The sequence below is a fragment of the Euwallacea similis genome, chromosome 7, assembly GCF_039881205.1.
Source record: "Euwallacea similis isolate ESF13 chromosome 7, ESF131.1, whole genome shotgun sequence".
Classification (NCBI taxonomy): domain Eukaryota; kingdom Metazoa; phylum Arthropoda; class Insecta; order Coleoptera; family Curculionidae; genus Euwallacea; species Euwallacea similis.
This window is the reverse complement of record NC_089615.1, coordinates 1,600,263-1,622,308: the sequence shown is the minus strand read 5'-3', so window position 1 is coordinate 1,622,308 and position 22,046 is coordinate 1,600,263. Positions and strand designations below refer to the sequence as shown.

The 22,046-nt window shown below is 36.3% G+C and overlaps 1 protein-coding gene across 2 annotated transcripts in view; it reads right to left on the bottom strand.

Annotated features, from left to right (window-relative positions):
- LOC136409859 (5-hydroxytryptamine receptor-like) overlaps positions 1 to 22,046 on the bottom strand; it is a 182,549-nt gene that overhangs the window by 10,220 nt on the left and 150,283 nt on the right. The window contains exons 4-10 of one of the 2 annotated variants that reach the window (XM_066391673.1): positions 19,710 to 19,821; positions 19,433 to 19,654; positions 16,350 to 16,483; positions 3,716 to 3,825; positions 3,310 to 3,663; positions 3,070 to 3,259; positions 1,579 to 1,734 (exon numbers count right to left, since the gene is read on the bottom strand). In XM_066391673.1, the coding sequence (XP_066247770.1) occupies positions 1,579 to 1,734; positions 3,070 to 3,259; positions 3,310 to 3,663; positions 3,716 to 3,825; positions 16,350 to 16,483; positions 19,433 to 19,654; positions 19,710 to 19,809 (1,266 nt within the window). In that variant the 5' untranslated portion in view covers positions 19,810 to 19,821. The remainder of the gene's footprint in view (positions 1 to 1,578; positions 1,735 to 3,069; positions 3,260 to 3,309; positions 3,664 to 3,715; positions 3,826 to 16,349; positions 16,484 to 19,432; positions 19,655 to 19,709; positions 19,822 to 22,046) is intronic. The other variant, XM_066391674.1, reaches the window with a different exon arrangement.

The window sequence follows — 22,046 nt, the reverse complement described above, 5'->3', positions numbered from 1 at the left end:
CATCCTAAAAGTTTCTTAGCGGCCCTTTAAAAAAGTAACATTTACACAAGAGGGGAACATTTTCATCCTCGGTTAAATCACTTAGAGGGATCCACTCCTCTCAGAAAATAGCCTGTAACAGCAAAAACTTTGAAATTTCTGCGAGTGTCGATTGAAGATAAAAATGAAGAAGGAAAAGAAATATCAGAAAACAATTTTTCTTATCTTGAAAAGGGATAATTGGCCATGATGGGCATGTCAGATTATGCAGACCACGATGGAAAACCCCGCAGAGGGAGTAACATTTACTTATTTTTATAATGCGGAAATTTTACTGGACTCCTGTAAGTATTGCAAATTATTATAACGTACTGCTGGGCTACAAGATGAAGACATGTGATTTAATTCCATAAACATTTGCAAAATGACCCATTTAGACATCTATTCCGATTACAATCACTGTAGTACTTTATTAGCCAAAATTGGAAAAAAGGTACACAATAAAAATTAATTTGATTGGCCAGTTAATCAACTGACCAGGCAAATTTGACACGAAGCTGTCCCTATAGTTTTCGGTGGGCCTCGAGTAGATTTAATTCTTGTAATAGAAGTACGCTCTCCATAGTTCTCCCCCAACAATTTTTTTGTTCGTAGAGATTGAAAGGAGTAATTCTGGAGCGTTTCAGCAATACAAAAACACCCAAAGTGCCGAACTTAACTATTTATTACCGCTACACATTCCTTCTCCGGATTAACCTCGAACACTTGTACTTGTTAGCCGTTGCCCGAATAAGAGCTCCGTGCGGACCACGAATGACTCAAGTTTTAATGAGAAACTACACGAAGCGCCCCTGATGTGGTAAAAAGGAAATTGTCTTAACTTCAATTGTTAACCAATAAAACTAACTTCGCTTTAGAAGCTCTTGCGTATTTTTATTCGATGATTGCGGGTAGCGATAGCGCTGTCCTGGGGTACGAACAAAAAGGGATGTTGCGTAATTGATGCACCCCCCTCGAAACCGGCGAACCGCAAAAAAGAGCAATCAAGCAGGCAAATTGGGGAGAATGCAGTTGACATGATTACACTTCGGATTATGTGCGCTTATTGCGAATCTGTATCTGTATCTGTATTCTGTTCAGATTAGGTCTATTGTCTTAAGCTCTTCTGTTACAATAAATGAGCTTTGTAGCTGCCAACGTTAGGGTTATGATTCGGTTACCATTGGGGTTTCAATTGACAAGGAAAATAGCACCATTTCTGGGTAAACTTGGTAATATGCATAAACTGTTACGAAATTCATTGCATTCGCCTCATTCATGGATATTCTATTACGGACGTATTATACGTAGCGCAATTCCTCTTTGGGGAAATTTGACAAAATCATAAATACGAAGGACGGTTTTACGTGCAGATCCTTCATATGTTTTTATGACTCACACTGTAGATGTACCCATGCATGATTTTGTTTTTCTCTCATGATAAGCCAAGATGAAGAGGAGGGAAGTCTTATACCCATATGCGCTCTTCTCAGATGGGAGCAGCTTACCAGTATCTTTGACAATGGCTATTAACCTGTAAAAAATCCCTTTGAAACTTACCTTACTGCTTTCAGTAGGATGGCTACCATGTGTCAAGGAATCATTATTAGCCGCAACCGAGCTCTTTTCTGGCGACACGTTATTGGACACTACCTGATTCTGGTGACGACAGTCCCCTGTCGGAGGTCGAGATATTGTGAATGCCGTCGTTTCTTCCTGTAAATCATTAGTATTATTCAGTAAAAATCTACGAGGATAGTCTCAGAAGTACCTGATCTAACACTTAAAGAAAAAAAATTGGAAAATATTGCATTATTTTTCAACGTTCTTTGAGATTGACATACTTTTCCCAGCTATATTCTATTGGTTTCTATACCATGTTTATCATAGTAAGAAGTTTCAAATGTTTCAAAATAAGTATCAATATCGGGCTCCATCTCTTCATTGTTGGCAAAATTTTTTCAACCGAGCCATTTTTTCAAGTTTGAAAATAGAAAATTATCTGTGGGGGCTAAATCTGACGAATAGGGTGGATGAGGGGAAAGTCTGAAACCAAGTTGATTGATTTTAGCAATCGCGATGACGAAAGTGTGGACTGATGCGTTGTCTTGATGAAACAAGACTTTCTTTTTCGCCAAATGCGGTTGTTTTTCCTCATATCTTCGCTTAAACGCTGCAATAAATTTGTATAATATTCTCCGTTTATTATTTTTCTTATAGGGAGATATTCAATAAAAATTATCCCACGTGTATCATAAAAAAACTGACGCCATCACCTTTCCTGTAGGTGGAACGATTTTCGCCTTCTTTGGAGCCCAAAGGGGAGAATCTCCCCTTTGGGTCCATTATTTTGACTGCCCTTTCGCCTCAGGTATGATATGATAGTCCCATGTTTCATCCATGGTATGAATCGGCGCAAAAACTCGGTTTTATTGCTGCGAAACTTTGCCAAACACTCCCTTAAAATATCTTTACGGCGCTGTTTTTGTTCAATTGTGAGTAATCGTGGCATCCATTTTGCGCACAGTTTTCTTATATCCAATTGTTCGGTCAAAATGCGATGTACAGTATTTTTGAAATGCCTATTATATCTGTTAACTCGCTCAATTTTAGCCGACGGCCTCCTAGCAGAGTTTTGTGGATTTTCACCACAATTTCTGGAGTGGTCAACTTATTGGGTCAGCCACTGCAAAGTTCGTCTTGGCATTTCGTTTGACCGCATTTAAACTCTGCCACCCATATTTTACAATTGTTAATGAAGGACGAGATTCTCCCAGAGTAGAATCTAACTGCTTTAATGTTAGGTGAACCTTCAAATTATAGTATTAAATTACGTATTTATGACCAATTCTTTCCTTGTTCAGAAAATTTCTAAAAGCGTTCACTAAAAACAGCTCCAAAACAAATACAAATAATCAACGCAGCACCCTCAAATTTTGCACCTAAGCAAAAGGTTAGGTCTTTGTAATATAGGTACATTTTTAACGAAAATGTCGCCATCTATATGTCAGATCGGGTACTTCTCGGACTATCCTCGTAACTATTCATTACCTCCTGATCATTGCTGCTGGTCGCCTCGTCATGTTCCTCCAGAATCTCCATCGTAGTAGTTGACTGGCCCTCCATCATCACCAACGAATTCACTAGGGCTTCAGCTGCTGGGTTTTTACCCGACGATTTCTTCATCCTCAGGAAGCGCCGTTTCCCCAAGAAAGTGCTGCTTAATCTTAAATATACAGTCCTGCATTTATTCAGTAAATCCTGGCAGCTCACCCAGAGAGGAAAACTCACCTACTGTTGTTATTAGTTTTCTCCACTTGATGCACGAAATTATGCTGCTTCATTTCACGCCTCCTCCTCAGCCTGTTCCTGGCCGCTTGAAATATCTTCCAATACAGGGCGAATATCACAAACAAAGGAACATAGAATGTTGAACTTGTGGCGAATATCTGATACTTAACGTCCTGGCTAACTAAACATTGACGCTTAACTTCTATACGATGCAGGTATTCTGGGTCTTTAAACTGGGGTATTTGGGGCGCTAGAGATACCACCAGGGCTATCACCCACACTATCACTATCATCAGGCCTATTCGGTTGCTGTTTCGGGTGTGGATGTAGTCGACATTTGTCACTGCCCAGTATCTGGAGTATTTGTAGAGTTTTGAAAATGCCTGCTAAGGTGTCTCTGCCTTACCTGTCTAGCGCTATTGCTACTAAATGTAAAATGGATGCTGTACAACACAGAACGTCTATGGAAGTCCACATATCGCACAATTCTGGACCCATTATCCAATTATTGCTTATCTAGTGAAACAAAATCAAGGTATGAAGTTTTCTGGATAAGTATCCAGAACAGGTAAAATATTATAGACAGTAGGACGATTTCCCTGACATATGACCGTTGCATCGTTTTTCTACTTGTTGGGGAATGAAAATTCAACAGTTTCCACTTGTAGACTCCAGGAAACGAATCCCGATGCGCGTATTCATGAGAAATCGTCCTGCTTCTCTACCCAACAATAATGAAAAACACTGGCGTTTCCATGGGGCTTTGTTACAGACTGATATTTATGAACCGCCACATGCTTGGAATCGTTTATATGAAAATAGTATATTATTAGAAATGCTGAGCACATAACATATTCTTATGTGTTCCTTCCTCTCTGAAAAATCCTTCCTTTGGGGAAGCAAAATATAGTTTCTCAGCACATTTTATAACTGGTGATGCGACCATTTTACGTCTATAATAACATTTGAATGTTATGGAAAACTGAACATATTGACAATTCTTACTAAAACTATAGTATTGTGTTCTTTTTTAATCCTAGAAATTTCTCATAGTCGCTGGTTACTTGGTAATAAATGAACGTAACGATTATTTCGTTAAAAATGAAACTAGATGGAACCGTCGTCCTCTCACGTCATAATATACGTAACAATAAACCTCGTCCAGAGGACTGACTTCAATACAGAAGTATCCAGTGGAGCCGGGGAATATGGGGAGTAACAGATTCGACAGGAAATTAGGAATAACAGTGGAATATCTATCATTCGCCCAAGTTTAATCCGTTCCCTGAAGAAGCTGAGTCAGAATGGGAAGGAGGTGAAGCAGAAAGAGAGGACGATGAACAAGAAAAGGAAGAAGAAGAAGAAGAGAGGGAGGAGGAAGAAGAAGAGGGGAAGGAGGAAGAAGAAGAGGGGAGGAGAACGAAGTAGAGGGGGAGGAGAACGAAGAAGAGGGGGAGCAGGGAGAAGAAGAGGGGGAAGAGGGAGAAAAAGAGGAGAAAGAAGAAGACGAGGACTAATATCTGCGAAAGTATTAGTTTGTTGATTGACGTTGACTTGTTGTTATTTACTACATTTTACGTAGGAAATTGTTGTTTTTCCTCAAAGGCCAATGTGGAAAAAATATTGTTGCAGGAATCCTTCTCTGAATTATACGGGAAGTATGGGCGATAAGGCCGACGAATGCTGGCCTCGCTGTTTAATTCAACACCTCGAGGATATTAGGTATCGAGCTGACGGAGGAAGGCTAAACGTCATTAAGGAAATGGACTTTTAAAACAGGAGCATTTGATGGGATAGGTTTTATAAATTTGGGGTAGTTGCTTGTCAACTACTTTCATAAAACGCCGGTAATCACTATAAGTCATAGGCGACCCGTTAAGATAAAATTTCTCTCGTTTACCCTTAAAGTTCAGAAGAGAAATCAATAATTTCCTGCCTGCACAACATTTATCGTCAACCTAGATCGGAATAATGCCGACCGTGACTTTCAGCTCAAATCGGCACAAATAATCTCGGATTTGCATAAAAATGTCCGCAGTTGGATAACGAAATGTGAAGGCTTTTCTTCTTTGCCTTGTCACATTAGCAGATTGAACTAGGTGATAGGAGGAGGCGGAATGAAAATGTCGAAATTGATCCAACATTGAAATTGACTTTAAAAGTACATATAAAAATGAAATCAAGGAAATTCTGAATAGGCAAAAAAATACGTTTTATGCTGATTTTTTCATTAATCATCCTAACAAAACTGTGAAAATTTCAAATCTGAATAGCATAAATCCCCAAACAAAATCAACTTTTAAGTTTGGAAAACAACTTTTAAGTTAGAATCATATTTTCGAATCTAAAAAGAGCGAATAAAACTGAGAAAAACAATGCTACATTCAGTTTTGCCAGATCATTGAGGCAGACTGACACGCAGTTCCCTTTAAAATGTTTGGAATGCATAAATGTTGCTTTCACAGAATTCCGTGATTTCATAACAGCAAAATTTTATATTTATAGTCGTAATGAGGTTTTATTCGACTGGTCAATTTATATACCCGCTCGCAGAAGCGCACTTGCTTGACCATTAACTCATTCGTCTCAGAAAACCTTGCATCCGTATCCTTCCTTCACAAATAACTACTATTTCATGCAGCTTCCGCATTAGAGATGGGGCAAGAAAATAATTGCCTCTGCAACATCCAGAGAGTAAAATGATGTACAACTTCACAAGAAAACTTTCTCCATGTGATGTGTGGCACATGGTCATCATTGAACTCGGCTGCGTCTAGCGATACTTCCAATCGCTTAATTCTTTTCAGGAAACCTAGAACCGGAATCAAAATCCCGGCATGATTGATTTAATTTATTTGATTTAACACAGGCGAATAATTTCTCGTTTCGCCTTATTAGAAAACATTTTGCTCCAGCGGTATTTTACCCAGTTCGAAAACATTAAGCCGGAGTGCCTGCAAAGGAATTGTAATAGTTTATTTGTCGCCGGAACTTTCTGGTTTTGTTCCTTTTCTTTTGAACCGCTATTTCGCAAATAAAATTCAACATCACCCCGCTTACAGCCGACAAACGGAAAAAGTAAAAGAAACTAACCGCCGACTTGTTAACGAAAACTTAACTCCCGGTGAAAAGTTTGGAAAAATAAAGTTTAAATGCTCTAAGCTCTAATTGGCGGAGAAAAGCTTTTATATTTTCCGCTTGGGTTAAATTCGGCGTTAATTATCGCATCGGAGAAAAGTTGTATGGTTGTTGAAATTCCAAACAGCACCGTCCATTAATTTAATATGCAATAATCAGAACGGTCCTCCAATGTGTTAATGAATATTCTCTCTGAAATTTATTTGAATTTTTTCCTTGCCCGTTTTTCACATAGATAGAGGAGCAAGGAAAAAATTACATCAATGTAAATGTAAAACGATAAAACAATTCGAAATCTAATCGGAACGAGCCCGTTCCTCTTTTAAACTAAGTTACTATATTTCAGATTTAACATGTTTTCTCGAGAATGCTTTGTTGAATGGGGCTTTTCCGATAAGAATATTTTGTACTTTTAATTGCCTTTGATATCAGTTGCAACTCTAACTGACGTATAATTTATAGTTATTAAAACAACATCCAAAGGAAGTAACTCATAACGCCGGAGCGTGAAATACTGCTAACGAAGCATAGGGGAACGCGACATTCACGCGAGTGTGTTCGGAAAGTTTCCTGCGAGTTATGTTCAGCGTCATTCAGACTCCATGCCCCATCTATTTTGTGCCCAACTCGTTGGGTATAGCAAAAACACCCTTTTTCAACATTAGATAAGGCCCCAATAGCTAAACCAAATTGTGAGTAAACTTAAAATTTAAGAAGCGACACCGACAGACATTTTTCCTAGGAGTATTCTTTGTTCGTTTTGGAACTTTTCAGAACATTTCCGACCGCCTTAACAAGCACTGCATTAGAGACTTAATTATATTCTATGAAATGGAATTTCGAGAATTCGCGAATTTTAGTAATTTTGGGATTACACAACCTAAGAGTAAGACGCACGTACCAATATACAGGGTGTTTATTTAACAGCCTCTCTGACTTGGATGAGTTTATTTACAATTTCATAAAAAAATCACTTATAAAGATACGTATGAGGCTAAGAAAGCTGAATTTATAAATCAGCGACAACCCTACAAGGTGTCCCAAAAAATCGGGGCGTCATAAAGTATAATTTTTTTAATGGAACCTCTTGAATTTTTTTTGTCTGATAGAATCCTTCCTTGTGTGTTAGTTCTTAAACTTTTTTTACCCTGGGATGCAGTGATTCTAAGCTATGACTTTTTGAAGGAAATTTTAGACATTTGCAGTGCCCCATGAACAAATTAATATCACAGTTAGCTTAAGTTAGATGTTGATAGTTTTATGACGGTTTTTCATGTAAGATCACCTTAGCAGGCATGAATACTTATTTAGCTAAAAATACATAGAGGGTATTCACAATAACAAGTTTAATTTTTACCTTTTCATCCTCAATTTTTTTTCTCTTTTCAAATAAGGTGGTGTACTTTTCATGATGTAGGACGAAAGAAAAATGAATTTTCATCATTTTGGTATAAAATAATGCCATATTTATCTTAAATATTAATGAAATTATTAATTATTTCAGGAGTAATTTGCATTCATGGCTAAGTGCCTGAGTGTTTAGCATGCGTTGCCATGGTTTCGATATTATGGATGGAACTTGTTGACCTTTAAACATTTTGCAACTGATGATTTTCTTATTTGAAGTTCCTGAGTAATTTCTCTTTTGCTGACGCTCGAGTTTTCTACTACTAATAAAGTGATGTTCAGTTCATTTTCTTCTCTTAAGACCCTGTTTTTTCATTTTTTTTTTCACAATTAACATTTCTTGCTCGTTCCAAACGCTCTTCGAGACTTTCTAGACTGTTTACATCAAAATGTTCTCTAATAAGGAAATCATGCGTCGTGTAAACCCGAGATGCTGACAAACAATTTTCATCGCATGAACCAATTACGTAAGTCATACTAAAAAGTTATTGTTAAGTATACTTTATTTTGATGGCCGGTTTTAAAATAAACATGTTTCGAACGCATAAAGAACTCGAAATGAGCTATCGAAACTTAAAACAAACAATATTGAAACCATGGCAACGCATGCTAAATATTCAAGCACTTAGCCATGAATGCAAATTACTCCTGAAATAATTAATAATTCCATTAAAATTTAAGATAAATATGGGATTATTTCATACCAAAATGAAGAATATTGATTTTTTTTCGTTCTACGTTATAGAAAAATACATCATATTTAGGAAAAATTTAAAAAAATTGAAGTTGAAAAGGTAAAAATTAAAGTTGTTATTATGAATACCCTGTATGTATTTTTGATTAAACAAGTATTCATGCCTGCTAAGGCGATCTTACATGAGAATCCTAAAATTATCAAAATCCGACTTCAGTTAACTATGATATAAATTTTTTTATGAGGCATTGTAATTGTTTAAACTTTCCTTTAAAAAGTCATATCTTTGAGTTACTGCATCCCAGGGTAAAAAAAATCTATAAACAGGTTCAAGAGAGGATTCTATCACCTGAAAAATATATAGGAGGTTGCATCTTAAAAAATTATACTTTATGGCTCCCTGCTTTTTTGGGACACCCTGTAGAGTTGTCACTAATTTTAAAATTCGCCTTCTTAGCATCATACATATAAAATACATTCCCATAATTGATTTTTAAGAAAATTACAAATATACATATAGCAGCCTGAGGGGCTGTTAAATGGTCACCCTCTATTCTGACAAGATAATTCTTATTTTAATTTAGACTAGGTACTAGACTTGACCATTCTCTGTAGAATGACGTCAAAATTTGGGTATGAAAACGACGAAGGCATATATGTATGTACAAAGCGGCAGATAATTGGCTAATCTTCGCTCATTCATTTTATCAAAAAGAATATTATAGTTTAGTTACATTTGCCTCACACGAGGGTTAACGGTTCTCGATATACAGGGTGTGAAAGCTTAATTGTTTTAAATCTTTCCCCCAGCTTCGACAATCTTTGAGGATAATTTGTATCTCAGTCTACTTCTGGAAATAACCTTTACTTGAGTAAAGTTTGCTATATTTAAATTACCTATTTTCGAGTAAATACTTTCAGATATAAAACACTATTTTTTCTCGTTTTCTACGTTAAAAACTGCAGGAATGGAATTAATTCAAAAAAAGTCAGATAGTAACATTCTACTCCTGATGAAGGACGTGTTTGAGGGTCTATGCTGACATGGGCTTTGTGCCATATTTTTTGCAATGAAACACTATTGTACAATAATTTTCGCACACCCTATGGGCTCTTTGCCTAACTCATGATGTAGGAAGTATGTTTTTTCTATGAATACGGTTAGTCCTCAACCCACGTGGAACACTTCGTGAGGGAACAAACCCTCTTTAACCGAGGCGTGAATACGTTGAAAGGGCTTATCCAACACATGAAAATACATATAATGAAACAAAGAATTTGAAGTCTATGGGCCTCGATAATCGAACGTAAACAAAATTACGTTATCCTTTTTAGATTCTGAGATACGGATTAGCTTTATTACGCACCTAGGCGATTTGAAACGAGTTGCTAAATAAAGATACTTCAGACTGTGTATCCCAAACTCTCGATCCTCTCACAGGAATACATTTTAATAGGATTTCAAAAAGGTGTTGGGGATGGAAGAATAATGGAAAATTGAGGAGCGCATTCGAAAAGGTTGAGAATAGCTGGCGCTCGGCTATAGACATTATCGTAAAATCTCATATTTCTGGCTTCAAATCGAAATGTCCAAGCGAATAAGGACTCGGGTGGCTTATCTACAACTCCGAAGTTAGTATAATTTTGGGTATAAATAAGCTGGAAACGATTGGAAATTGGAAATTATGCAGGCTATAAGTACTGACTTCCGGGTGTTTTCATGGCTTCCGAAAAAATCTTACTAGTAATAATAGGAATTTAACCAAATGATGGAGATTATCTCCTATTGTCTTTTAATTGGATTTTTCGTTGAGGAAAACTGCAGAAACTCTATACTGAAACTAACTATTGGATCAGAAACTTAGGCTGATTGAAAAGTTTCTACTGCAGAGACTATTTATTTAGTTTACACAAGTCCTGAACTTGTTTGTGTTCACATTGTCTTGAAAGTGCATATTCAATATTATGGTGTGAACAGAGATTCTCTTCGCCATTCGAAATTTTGTTGTTAAATTAAATAATAGAAAAAAAATATTACAATGAAATAGCAACGACCCTCAGTTTGCTTCGCAGCACTGTCCAAACAATAATTAGAAACAATGAAAATCGAGGTAATGTACTTAATAAAGCGAGCTCGAGGCAGCCAAGGAAATTAAAGGAGAGATGTTCGAGTGCTTTTCAGAAAAGCCAGTTTAGATCCCACAACAAGTGTTTCAAAACTTACAATACGAATTGAAGATACTACCGGGAAAGCAAAACATTGGGAAACGGCGAGAAGAACATGACGATCATATAGCTATAATGGAAGAATGCTAAGAAAGAAACTTAATATCTACGAGAAATAATCAGAAAAGCTTTGAATTTGCTCGGGAACATGTAAACATGGATTTTGACTTCTGGAAAGCGGTTCTCTTTACTGACGAAAACGCGTCCAATATTTTTTAATGTGATGAAAAGGAATAAGTATGAAGAAAAGTTAACCAAAAGCTCGAATCTTAAAATTAGTAGTATTAGTATCTACGGTTAATCTACGATTAATCTACGATTAATCATAGAGGACGCGATGTTATAGTTTGGGATTCAATTTCAACGGCTGGGGTAGGAAAATTGGTATTTATTGAATCCACAATAAGATTATTTGAAAAAAATGCAAATAAATTTGATACCATCAGTTAGAGGACTACAGCTTAGCGATCGTTGGATTATACAGCAAGACCACGATCTCAAGCATACAGCTGAGATTGTTCAAGAATGGATTTTTCCCAAACAACTCCATTAGCCTCCTCACTCGCCTGGCTTAAATCCTATCGAACATCTATGGAATAAGTTGGAAACAAGAATTAGGAAAAACCATATTACCAAGAAAGAATCGTTGAAACACGCATTGTAAATTTCTTCGACAGAAATATCACCACTAGTAATCGAAAATTTAGTATTATCAATGCTAAGGCGCCTTCAAACAGTATTTCATACGAAAGGGAGATCGGCAAAATATGAGTTATTTGAGTATAAACTAGACACAGACATAAATATTGTATATATGAAATGTGTATATACAAGGTCATTCACGGTGAGTGTCCTATTAAAAGTTTACGGGGTTGTAATATAGCTAGAGATCTGAAATTTTGGATACCAATGTAATGGAGTTTGACCTATTCAATTCAAATGTAGGTATCATTGCGATGTTGCCAGATGTATGTGTAACTGAACACGTTGTTATTTTTTTACGTTGTTAACCCATAGCCTTCTCCTAATGAAATCAACTAATGAGTGATACCTTTTACTCTCAAAGATTCTAATTTTTACAAATATCTCAAAAACGACTGAAAATAATTGTGTCGATGTATAATAATTTTCGATAGATAATTTATTGATCTTTCATATGCCATCCAAAAATATAGGGTATTCTATTTAAGATTATGATTTAACACTCACATTTATATCGTTCCGATATCGCATTAATTTTTCCACGCCCTGTATGTAAATACAAAAAATTTATAATGCTACAAAATAAAGATAACTAATAAGAGTCTGTAGCTCAAATTTCAGCGTTCTAGCTATGATAGTTAAAAAGATGTGTGCTTTTCAATTTAGAGCTATTTGTTGCCAAATCAGCCAAAAAAAATGTTTATTTTGAAAACGGTTCATCATAGCTATGGCATATGATGCATAAACTGGGGTTTAAATCTTCTAGGCAATTCGAAAATCTAATAACATACTGGCTGTGCCATTTAAAATAACAAAGTTGTGATCAGTTACACATACATCTGGCAACATCGCAATGATACCAACATTTTAATTGAATAGATCAAACTCCATTACATTGGTATCCAAAATTTCAGATCTCTAGCTATATTACAACCCCGTAAACTTTTAATAGAACACTCACCATGAATGACCCTGTACATATAATAAAATATAATATATTTTTGTGGGGTAGAATTTCTTTATTTTTAATTCTGTTTCGAACCGGGATTTTAGTAAATGTGTAATTGTTTTTGTTATATTCATGGGTTACATTACTAGAGTACTATTATAAAATAATTAAGCAAAGAGAATAAATTCAGTAATTTATTAATGATAAGAAATTTCTTGGGTGTACATAGAATTTTATGACTAACTAAGTTAAAATTACAACATATTTTTCCTTGGCTGACACTACTAACGCAATAACATGTAAATTGGAGATAAAAACGTATTAAACTCCTCATAAAGCAAGCGAAGATGCCACGCCTAAGCAAAATGAGACGTTTCTTGCACCCCATTTCATTATTTCCTGTGGGGTTCCACGGGAAATAAAGGCTTTACAGCAAAGCCAGAAAATATTGATGAATCACAATGAAGCATAATTGCAGAAAAACATGTCATTTGCAATCAAGTTCTTCATAATAAAAAAAAATTCTTCCCCTCTTAAGTTCAAGCAATCATTTATTCCCTTTAAATGAGACACTAAATGAAACCGTGAAGTTGAAATAATTTCATTACCGTTCTTCCATTATGCCACACAATTTTCTCATTTAAATTTCGAATTTCGCCCCAAAAGCCTCTACTCCCCATCAGGAAAATGTGCTCAGCGGGAAATGAATTTTTTCAAGTCTAAGCCAAGCTTATCACCGAAGTTAACGTAGACTTAGGTGAATTAATGCAATTACTTGTAGTTTGGGAACAAATTGCATTCCGTAAATAACCACCACTTACCGCACGTAGCTTTGACAAGTGAATAATTAAGTGGACAAATCAATTTCTCGCATGCACAGGATTATGGTAATGCCGGGGGTAAGTTCAATGAAAATATCCATTAAAGTCTGCAGGGCGTAAATAATAATGCCGTAGAAAATTATCAGAGTGATTTCGCATTCAAGGCTCGATGAAATATTGTTTGAAGAAAGACCTAGGCAGGGACGATGTTTAATCAAAAGATTAATGGAACGAAGTTTGGAGTCAACGTTTTTAAATTAAGTCATTATTTAGAACAACAATCTTTTTTCATCGATATATTTTAAATAGATTATCTTAGATCAGTATGATTGTCTAAAGCTTTCGCTTAATCTGCCGGCTGCTCTCTAAGGAATATATTTAAAATTGCTAATTTCAGAAAATTAATTAAAAAAGGGAAAAATTATTCTAGAAAGCTTTTCCAGGCTTCTCTGCGGCCTCTTTCAAGTATCCTGGATCGTGGACGTGACTTACTTAACTGCGTCTTCTACCCAATTTCACAATTTAATATCCTTAAGAAAGGTGGTTGTAATGAAAAATATGAGAAAAGACCCCCTGACCTCGGCAGCACTAGCAACGACATAAGCCCTTCTAGCATTCATGCGAAAAACTATCAATAAAGACCGAAAGTCATGGGCTTCCAAAATTTTGCCTTCAGATTAGTAAATCAATCATGGGAAAGCATATTGAGCCTGTAAGACGAGAGGGACCTTTCGAGAAAAAATTAATGGCCTTTCAGAGGGGGAAGTTTAGAGTTACGGCACAGCTCATAAAAAAAGGAATAGGGCCTGTGCCACAGGTATTGCCACGAAGGCCAGATTGCCCGCTCCTGATTTCCTTAAATCTAGGGAGAAACCAGTGGTACACACACAGCAAGAATATTGTAGAATTTAGCAAAAACAACCTTAAGCCATGGATCAGCGAGACCCAGTCTAAGAATATTAAGTTCATAGAGTGAAAAATGCTGGAGGGAAAGTTATAAACAGAAAACGCAATTAAAAACATAAAAACACTTATTACAAAATTTAATTGTGTGGAAGATTTAAATACTTATAAGTGGGAAGTGGGAGAAACAGGGCATAAAGAGAAAATTATTATGTGCGCTTTCCACTTATTAAATGGATCTTTTTATGTCCTGGGGAATTTGATTTTGCCATTTCTTGCTTTATAGTGCGAGGAAACTGATCTTACAACTTGGCAGTGCTGACAGTATTTGCGACATCCGTGTCGCCAAAATAAGAGAAATAAACTGCTTAAAATGGCTGCACTTCGATCGCTCAAGGGATGCTAAAAAACTTTAATTTCTTAGGATGTAGAATAGTCAGAAATAGTGATTTGCACAACCGGGGAGGAAAGAGCCAATTCTACTCCCTCGAGTAATTTGACGTCAAAGACGAAGCGAAGACTGATAATTCTAGTCCCAAGCAATGTCGCCAGTATTTTCGACAGCCAATTTGCCACATTCATTCAAAAACCAATCAAATCACAATCAATGAAAAAATCTAAAATCAATCAATTTCATCTGATGAAACTCGAAATTCTCGGGATATAATCTACAATTCGTTGAGTGTTGCTGTTTAATATCATCGTGCAACAATTTTCGTAGAATGGAGGAGTGAATATAATTCTAAATTAATCTTGAACCTTTATTAATCGCCCGTTAAATCAAACAGCTTCCTAATGAAAGACCATCATCTCAACGGCGCGATCTTTATTCTAAGAGAACCTACTTTACTCCTTAAGCTTAATGATAAAAGTTTGAAAAAGAAGACTCAGTTTACGCAAATTTAAGTCCCAAGAGATACATCTTTTGAGTTCCCGGTACACTACAGTTCGTTTAAGTTCTAATTAAACTCTCACAATGCCTGCTAATGACTGCGGGGACAGCTGAGTTGCGGTAGATGGCTAATTTTTTGGCAGTTTCACCGAACCCGAAGTTTTCACTTTTTTCATTGGAAACTTTATAGCATCAAGAATGTGACGCCTTAACAGGACGGATTATTCTAAACCATAGTAAGACCTAATTAGGTCTCGTGGTGAGGTTAAGGGCGCACTATGGAGTTCAAGGATTAAAAGCTAATTGAGACAAATTTGGTGCAAAGAATAATTGCAGAGGTAATAGTCCTGAAATATAATGGGCTTAATGGCTTACCCGATAGTAAATCATACCTGGCAAGGGTTAGATAGTAATCAGAGCCCTGTAGCGTTTTAATTGCATTCCACTCCTGTGCCAACGGCATATACGAAATACTCAGTTACCCAATTAAAGGAACACGAAACGCAAAACCCTATAGAAAAAACGGGAATGAAATACACCCCTAAGCAACGGAATAAAAGGACGAAAGTTTCAACTTTCGCTAACACCAGCAATTAATTTACGGCTAAATAGGAGTTCATTAGAGCACTCTTTGTACTTAATTAAACATTACAATTTCAACAACTAATAGTCATTAAATTGCCTGAAGGCAACGCGACAGCTCGGTTCTCTGAAAAGGATAATTAAAGGCAACAACCGACATTTAATTAATATTAATTGTTGATTTAAACCCGGCTAAACAAATAAATATTGGCTCGGGAACGAATTCATTCAGTGAGAGTTTTTAATGAAGGGAAAAAACCGGGAGTACAATGACTGACATAAAATTTAATACGAATTAAATTACTAAAAATGGAGACCTCAATCATACTGAGAAATTTGACTCTCTCATAATCCAGAAGGATTCAATTTTCGGATTCAAGCCTGGATATTAAATTCCGCTTAGCGGTTTCCAAGCGCAAGTATTGTTGTTTCTAATGGACTACAGTCGGGGGTCCAATAAAACAGACCCTCCAACCGCACGAAAACTGGATTGGGTAATCTAGTTATCGGACCCTGGGTGGGAAACCAGAACGCCATTAAAAATTCAAAATTAGTTTTGCGTCCAGTTATGGGAGCGTGGTAATAAATTAGTTACCCGGGTAAATTAATAGACCCTAGCAAAAACGTAAATTTGGAGCACACGTAACCTACATTCGCACGACACCTGTGGATTACTGAGCATAATAATGTTCACACTCGATAATGAGGTTTCGATTAATTACTCACCACATAAACTGCTCCTAAAGGCATCACCAGACAAGCCACCATTAAGTCGGCCATCGCTAAGGAGACTATTAAGTAGTTGGCCACGTTTTGTAGGTTTCTTTCAAGGACAATTGCAGCTATAACGAAGACATTTCCTGCAAAAGAAGATTAAAAAAAAAACTGGACAGTGAACGGACGCAAGGAATAAAACGTTAACCGAAAGTCGCTAAGCGTAGTTGTTGCAATGTCACTTTCCGACCTCGCGTTGACTAAAGCGACGTCATGAGGAATGACAGTTTTTTCAGCGATTCAGACGATTTACATATTCACAAACCGTTTACTTTAGCTCTGTTATTTCATCCCCTACAGAAATGGAATGTGCTCTCCCGCCGTCTTTTTAATACATTTTTAGAGGATCTTCGCTCCTCCATTCATGAAGATTATTGAGAACTTCCTGGAGCACTCCACTATGAAATATGAATTTTCAAGTTCATGCTTCCAAATTGGGTATTATGTTTTTTTTACGTTCACGTGAAACATTCCTCCCTTTGAGATGTTTATACCGTTCAGCATCCTCATTGAAAACGTGTCCTAAAGCGAGATTAAAGCCAATTTAACGGCTGAAATGTTTCTTGTAACATGCTATTAGGCTCTAAGTAAATATATCAAATGTTGCTGAGAGCGCACTTCCGAATTGATTTTTAGGGCAATTTTGTTGCAAAGATTAATGCCAGATCATGATTTTGTAAATTTATAGGGAACATGAATAAAATTAGGCCAAACGTGGGGTATCTTTAACGAATTTTCACGTCATATTTTATAAAATTTATTGCACACTTTAACGAGAGATAGAAGGAATTGATGAGTTCAGAGCTATTATATTATGGACTCCCAATCGTCGCGTCATAAAGAATATTCGTGCGGAAAACAACTCGGATTCTATCCATGTGTAGGTTTAATAATATAGCAATAAGTCAGCTTTTTATGACCTCGTTTTCGGGAAATTTTCTTTATTGGGGCCTGGAGAATATATCCTTACAAACTTGCAGTTTGTTAACCTTCAGAGTTAGTATTGAGGGTATCGGGGAAATAACTTCCCTTTAAGTAAATCTGCGGGAGATTTTTACTACAAGGCCAGGCAAGCCCCCGTGCGTGCGTTTAACTGATTATTATGTTTACTGACAGCTATATTTTCCTTGATATACTGCATGTTGCTTTGGTAAGAAAATATTTTTTATTTGCAATCGTTCTCGGTCAACTTATTATTTTCCACAAATCGAGCTCTATGAATAGAGAAAATTCATCATCCAATTTTATACAACCCATTGTATAATTTTAATAGCCAAACTCTCGTTCCCTTTATCCGATTGTGTGTTAAAAATGGTCCAATACACTTTATCTTTGTTATGCACCACCCCTTTCGAAAAAGGCATAGCATCGGCAGCTTTAAAATAAACCGAGTCCCTTAGAAGAGGTCCAGACGTTGTGGTGTATTTAAAAGCAGGGACCTTAAATATTTTACGTGTCCCGAATGAAAAAGTCCTTCGGGGAAATTGAGTTACAGGCAATACAACGCAGAATTTCAAATTAAGTCCTTCAAAGTAAAGTTGCTTTCAAGCAATGATAACCCGGGTATAATTCAATCTTTTTCGAATTAAATTCAGCAAAAGCACAAGCTCTGTTAACCCACGTGCCATTTAGCTCTCAGTTCGAAAAAAAAGCAAAAAAATACAGAACCGTATTTAGTCGGGTTTTAACGATTGACGCAATTATTCACGGAGTATAAAAGTTGCCTTTTATGGAACTTTGAATGCCACGTGGGCCTTTTAAGGGCCCGTCGATTATTTATGGCGTGGAGAGGGACCTTAAGGGCTGCGAACACCAGGATAAGAAATCAGGAAATAACTTCCGCTTAATTGAATTGATGTAAACTATTGTGAGTCTAGTTGGTAAAACGTATTATCCCGAGTGTTCTTCCGTATTCTATCCGAGGTTTTCCTGGATTTAAGATAAGTGTTTTGAAAATTTGTTAGTAGCACTTGGTTTATTTATTGTCGGGCTTTCTCCGCTCTTTCTTTCAGTCCTGCTTTTTTGAAATTTCTCTCTTAGAAAATTCACTGTTCACTGTTCTAGGTTAATAAGGAGCTAGAGTGCCTATCCAGCTCCAAGGCGCAGTCAAATAATTTGCTTCTAAGTAGGGTGATAACAGTCTAAAGAAGTTTTTCAAGTGAATTTAAAAGCTTTTTACATTCAAAAACTCAACAAATTGGGTATTATGCAGGAGACTAGCCTGATGATCTATTTTTTTTAACTGTAGCTTAGAACATCTCAAGAACTTGTGATCCATTTTACCGAAAAATTGTAGCAGATTACATGTATTTTTGCAATTTTAAGAGTTTAGGCTCATTTATTCAAATGAACTGATTTAGGTCCTTCAAATACTTTAAAAATTTTAGAATTTTTATCTAATTTTCTGTCTTTGCCAGTTTCCAAGTTCTTTTGCTCTCGTTCCTCTCTCTCTTTCCTGTTTAGGCATAAACTAAACAACACACTTTCCTGTAAACTCGTTAATTTCATTTAGTCTTTATACTCGATTCTGTAATAATACGTTCTCAAACCAGGACGCCAGTTTCAATAAACGAAATCCTTTCCGCCATGGTATTTTTAATCCAATTCTGGATGCATTCCCAAGAGTACTTCATATTCTTTGACTTTGAAGTAAGGAATTTTTAAATTCCTCTCTTTTCTTTGTGTTTACGTGTCTGGGAATTTTCCAGAAATAAAATTAGGAGATATATATTTAAATCACTCAAAAAAATCGTTTGAGAGAAGTTTGACTTTTATTTGTAAAAGCTCAAACGAGCTATTAACCCATTTCACTTAAAACGCCCAAATACTTTTTGCTTTTTCAGAGCGCTTGAGTTAAAACGGTTAAATTTCCATACGTCTCTATCTAAACGATTGAGAAACAATTTCAAAAATAGTCGCTGCATCGAACTATTCCAACGCAGAGAGCTCAATCTCGTTTCGTAGCTCATCACCTGAAGCCTCGTTTAATTTCACGAAATGGTATCAGCCAGAAATAAGGCGTCAAATACACTTACCAATAACAGTAACGAGAATCATCAAACCAAGAACAATGGATAAGGCCCCCATGAGTATGACGTCAGCAAGGGGCTCGGATGGAATCAAAATGGTGTCGTTTGACGTGGCATTGTCTCTCGTGTCGTTGATAAAACAAATGGAGCTAGTGCAATTGAGGTGGTAAACTGTGGCATCGAACAGCGACGAGTTGGAAACTGATGATGGAGGATATTCGTAGAAAACTGTTAAGTATGGGCGATTAGTCTCAAACTGGGGTTAAAAAGCAGCTTGTCTCACCTTGTGAAGATGCGGTATAAACGTTGCAAGGGAAGATCAGGAGAGTTGAGAATCCGACCATGCAGCCCCACATCTTTCTTTTTTTACGAGCTGCCTCCATGAAGAGTGCGGCCTGCAAGTAAAAAATGTTTTTTAAGAATTAAATATTATTAAATTGGAAAGCCTATTGTGCTAAAATTGTCTTGTATGCCATATATGAGGATAGCCCCAGAAGTACCCTACCTAACACTTAAAGAAAAAAATTTTAGAAAATATTACATTATTTCTCCACATAGTCTCCTTTGAAATTGACACACTTTTCCCAACAATGTTCTCTGGCTTCTATACCTTGTTTTTAATAAGAAGCTTCGAATGTTTCAAAATAAATGTCAACCTTGGACTCCATCTCTTTATTATTAATAAATCTCTTTCCACCGCCATTTTTTCAAGTTTGGAAATAGAAAATAATCTGAGGAGGCTAAATCTGGCGAATAGGGTGGGTGAGAAAAAAGTTGATTGATTTTGGCCATAGGGATGACGGAAGTGGTGACTGATACGTTGTCTTGATGAAACAAGACGTTCTTTTTCACTAAATTGCGGTTGCTTTTTCCTAATTTTTTCGCTCAATCGCTGCAGAAAATTTGTATAATATTTTCCGTTTATTGTTTTTCCTTTAGGAAAATAGTCAATAAAAATTATCCCACGTGCATTTCAAAAAACTAACACCATCATCCTTCCTGCAGATGGAACGATTTCTCCCCTTTTAATCCATTGTTTTAACTGTTCTTTCGTCTCAGATGTGAAATGATGAACCCATTTAATTACTTTTTGAAACATCGTCACAGCGCTGTTCTTATTCAATTATGAGTAATCGCGTCACACATCTTGCGCAGTTTTCTCATATCCAGTTCCCGGTCAAAATGCGATGTACAGTACTTTTTGAAATACCTATTTTATCTGGTAACTCGTGCAACTTTAGCCAACGGTCTATCAGTAGAGTTTTCTGGATTTTGACCATTATTTCTGAAGTAGTCACCTCATTGTGTTGACCACCACGAGATTCGTCTTGGCAGCTCGTACGACCGCGATCTAATTTTGCCACCTAATATTTCACAATTGTTATCGAAGAATCAGATTCCCCCAGAGTAAAATCTAACTCCGCCTTGATGTTGGATGGACTAAGAACTTTCAAATGAGAGTATTAAATCAGAAACCGATGACCAGTTTTTTCCATGTTTACAAAATCTCTAAAAGCGTTCATTAAAAAGGGCTCCAAAACAAACACAAATCAACTTAGCACCCTCAAATACCAGACATAAGCTTTTTAAGGTTAGGTTTTTGTAATAAATGCAAATTTTTAACAAAAAATCGCCATCTATGTCAGGTCAGATACTTCTGGGACTGTCCTCGTATTTAATACTGTCCGCAGGTTGGGATGGGATATACGCCCCTCGCAGTTTTTTATTTATCGTCTAAATTGGCATTTAGACTATAAATAATTGGGAAACCGACATAAATTTTTATAAAGTATTTTTGATGGCCTAGTAATCAAACAGTTACGCCTTTTCATTGTGAAATTACTTTTGGGCGTAAGCACCAAACACTAATCCTATTTTACTCGTATCTCTTAAATGAAAATGTTGCTTCCCACTCCTGTTCCTGAAACTAGTAAATAACAATTCGATAAAAGTTCCTCTTTTACTGTTCTCCTCTCTGAAGTATAAAAGAAAAATTGCACGAAGTGCTTTCCAAAACTATAATTGAAAATTTGATGTATACGTAGTTTACGCTATTTTCGTTTTTCAGAGGAATTTTAAATCTTATCAAAGAAATTAATTTAAACTTACGAGAAACCGAATCCAATCACCCATTACGGCTTTCTGAAGCACTGTTCTAAAGGAAGTAATATTTCATTGACAGCAACAGAAAACAACAACTTTCCCGAGCGAGATGAGTTTCATTCAAAAGTTTTCGCCCTAAAATATTTTCTTCAATGCAACATTGCTCATTATACAGGATGCTATGTTTTTTAGTCATGTACTGCTTTGTGCTTAGTTTCTTTTTTTGGGACATCCTGTATAAATTTTGATACCAAATTTAAATTCCTTCTTCAATTCTTTTGCATTTTAGTCGCGCGCAGTATTTTTATATCTTTCACCGTCTACGGAGAATTTGCTAGCATATCTGTGAATACAAATTACGAATCCGGCTTAGTATCTGTAGTAATTCGCAGCGTCCAATCTAATTTTTTAAAATAAAAATAAATCTAAATGTAAACAAAATTATGAAAACTGTTTAAAATGCCCTGGCAAAATATGAGAAAAAATCTGAAACTTTTCCACCCTGCATATGAGTTTA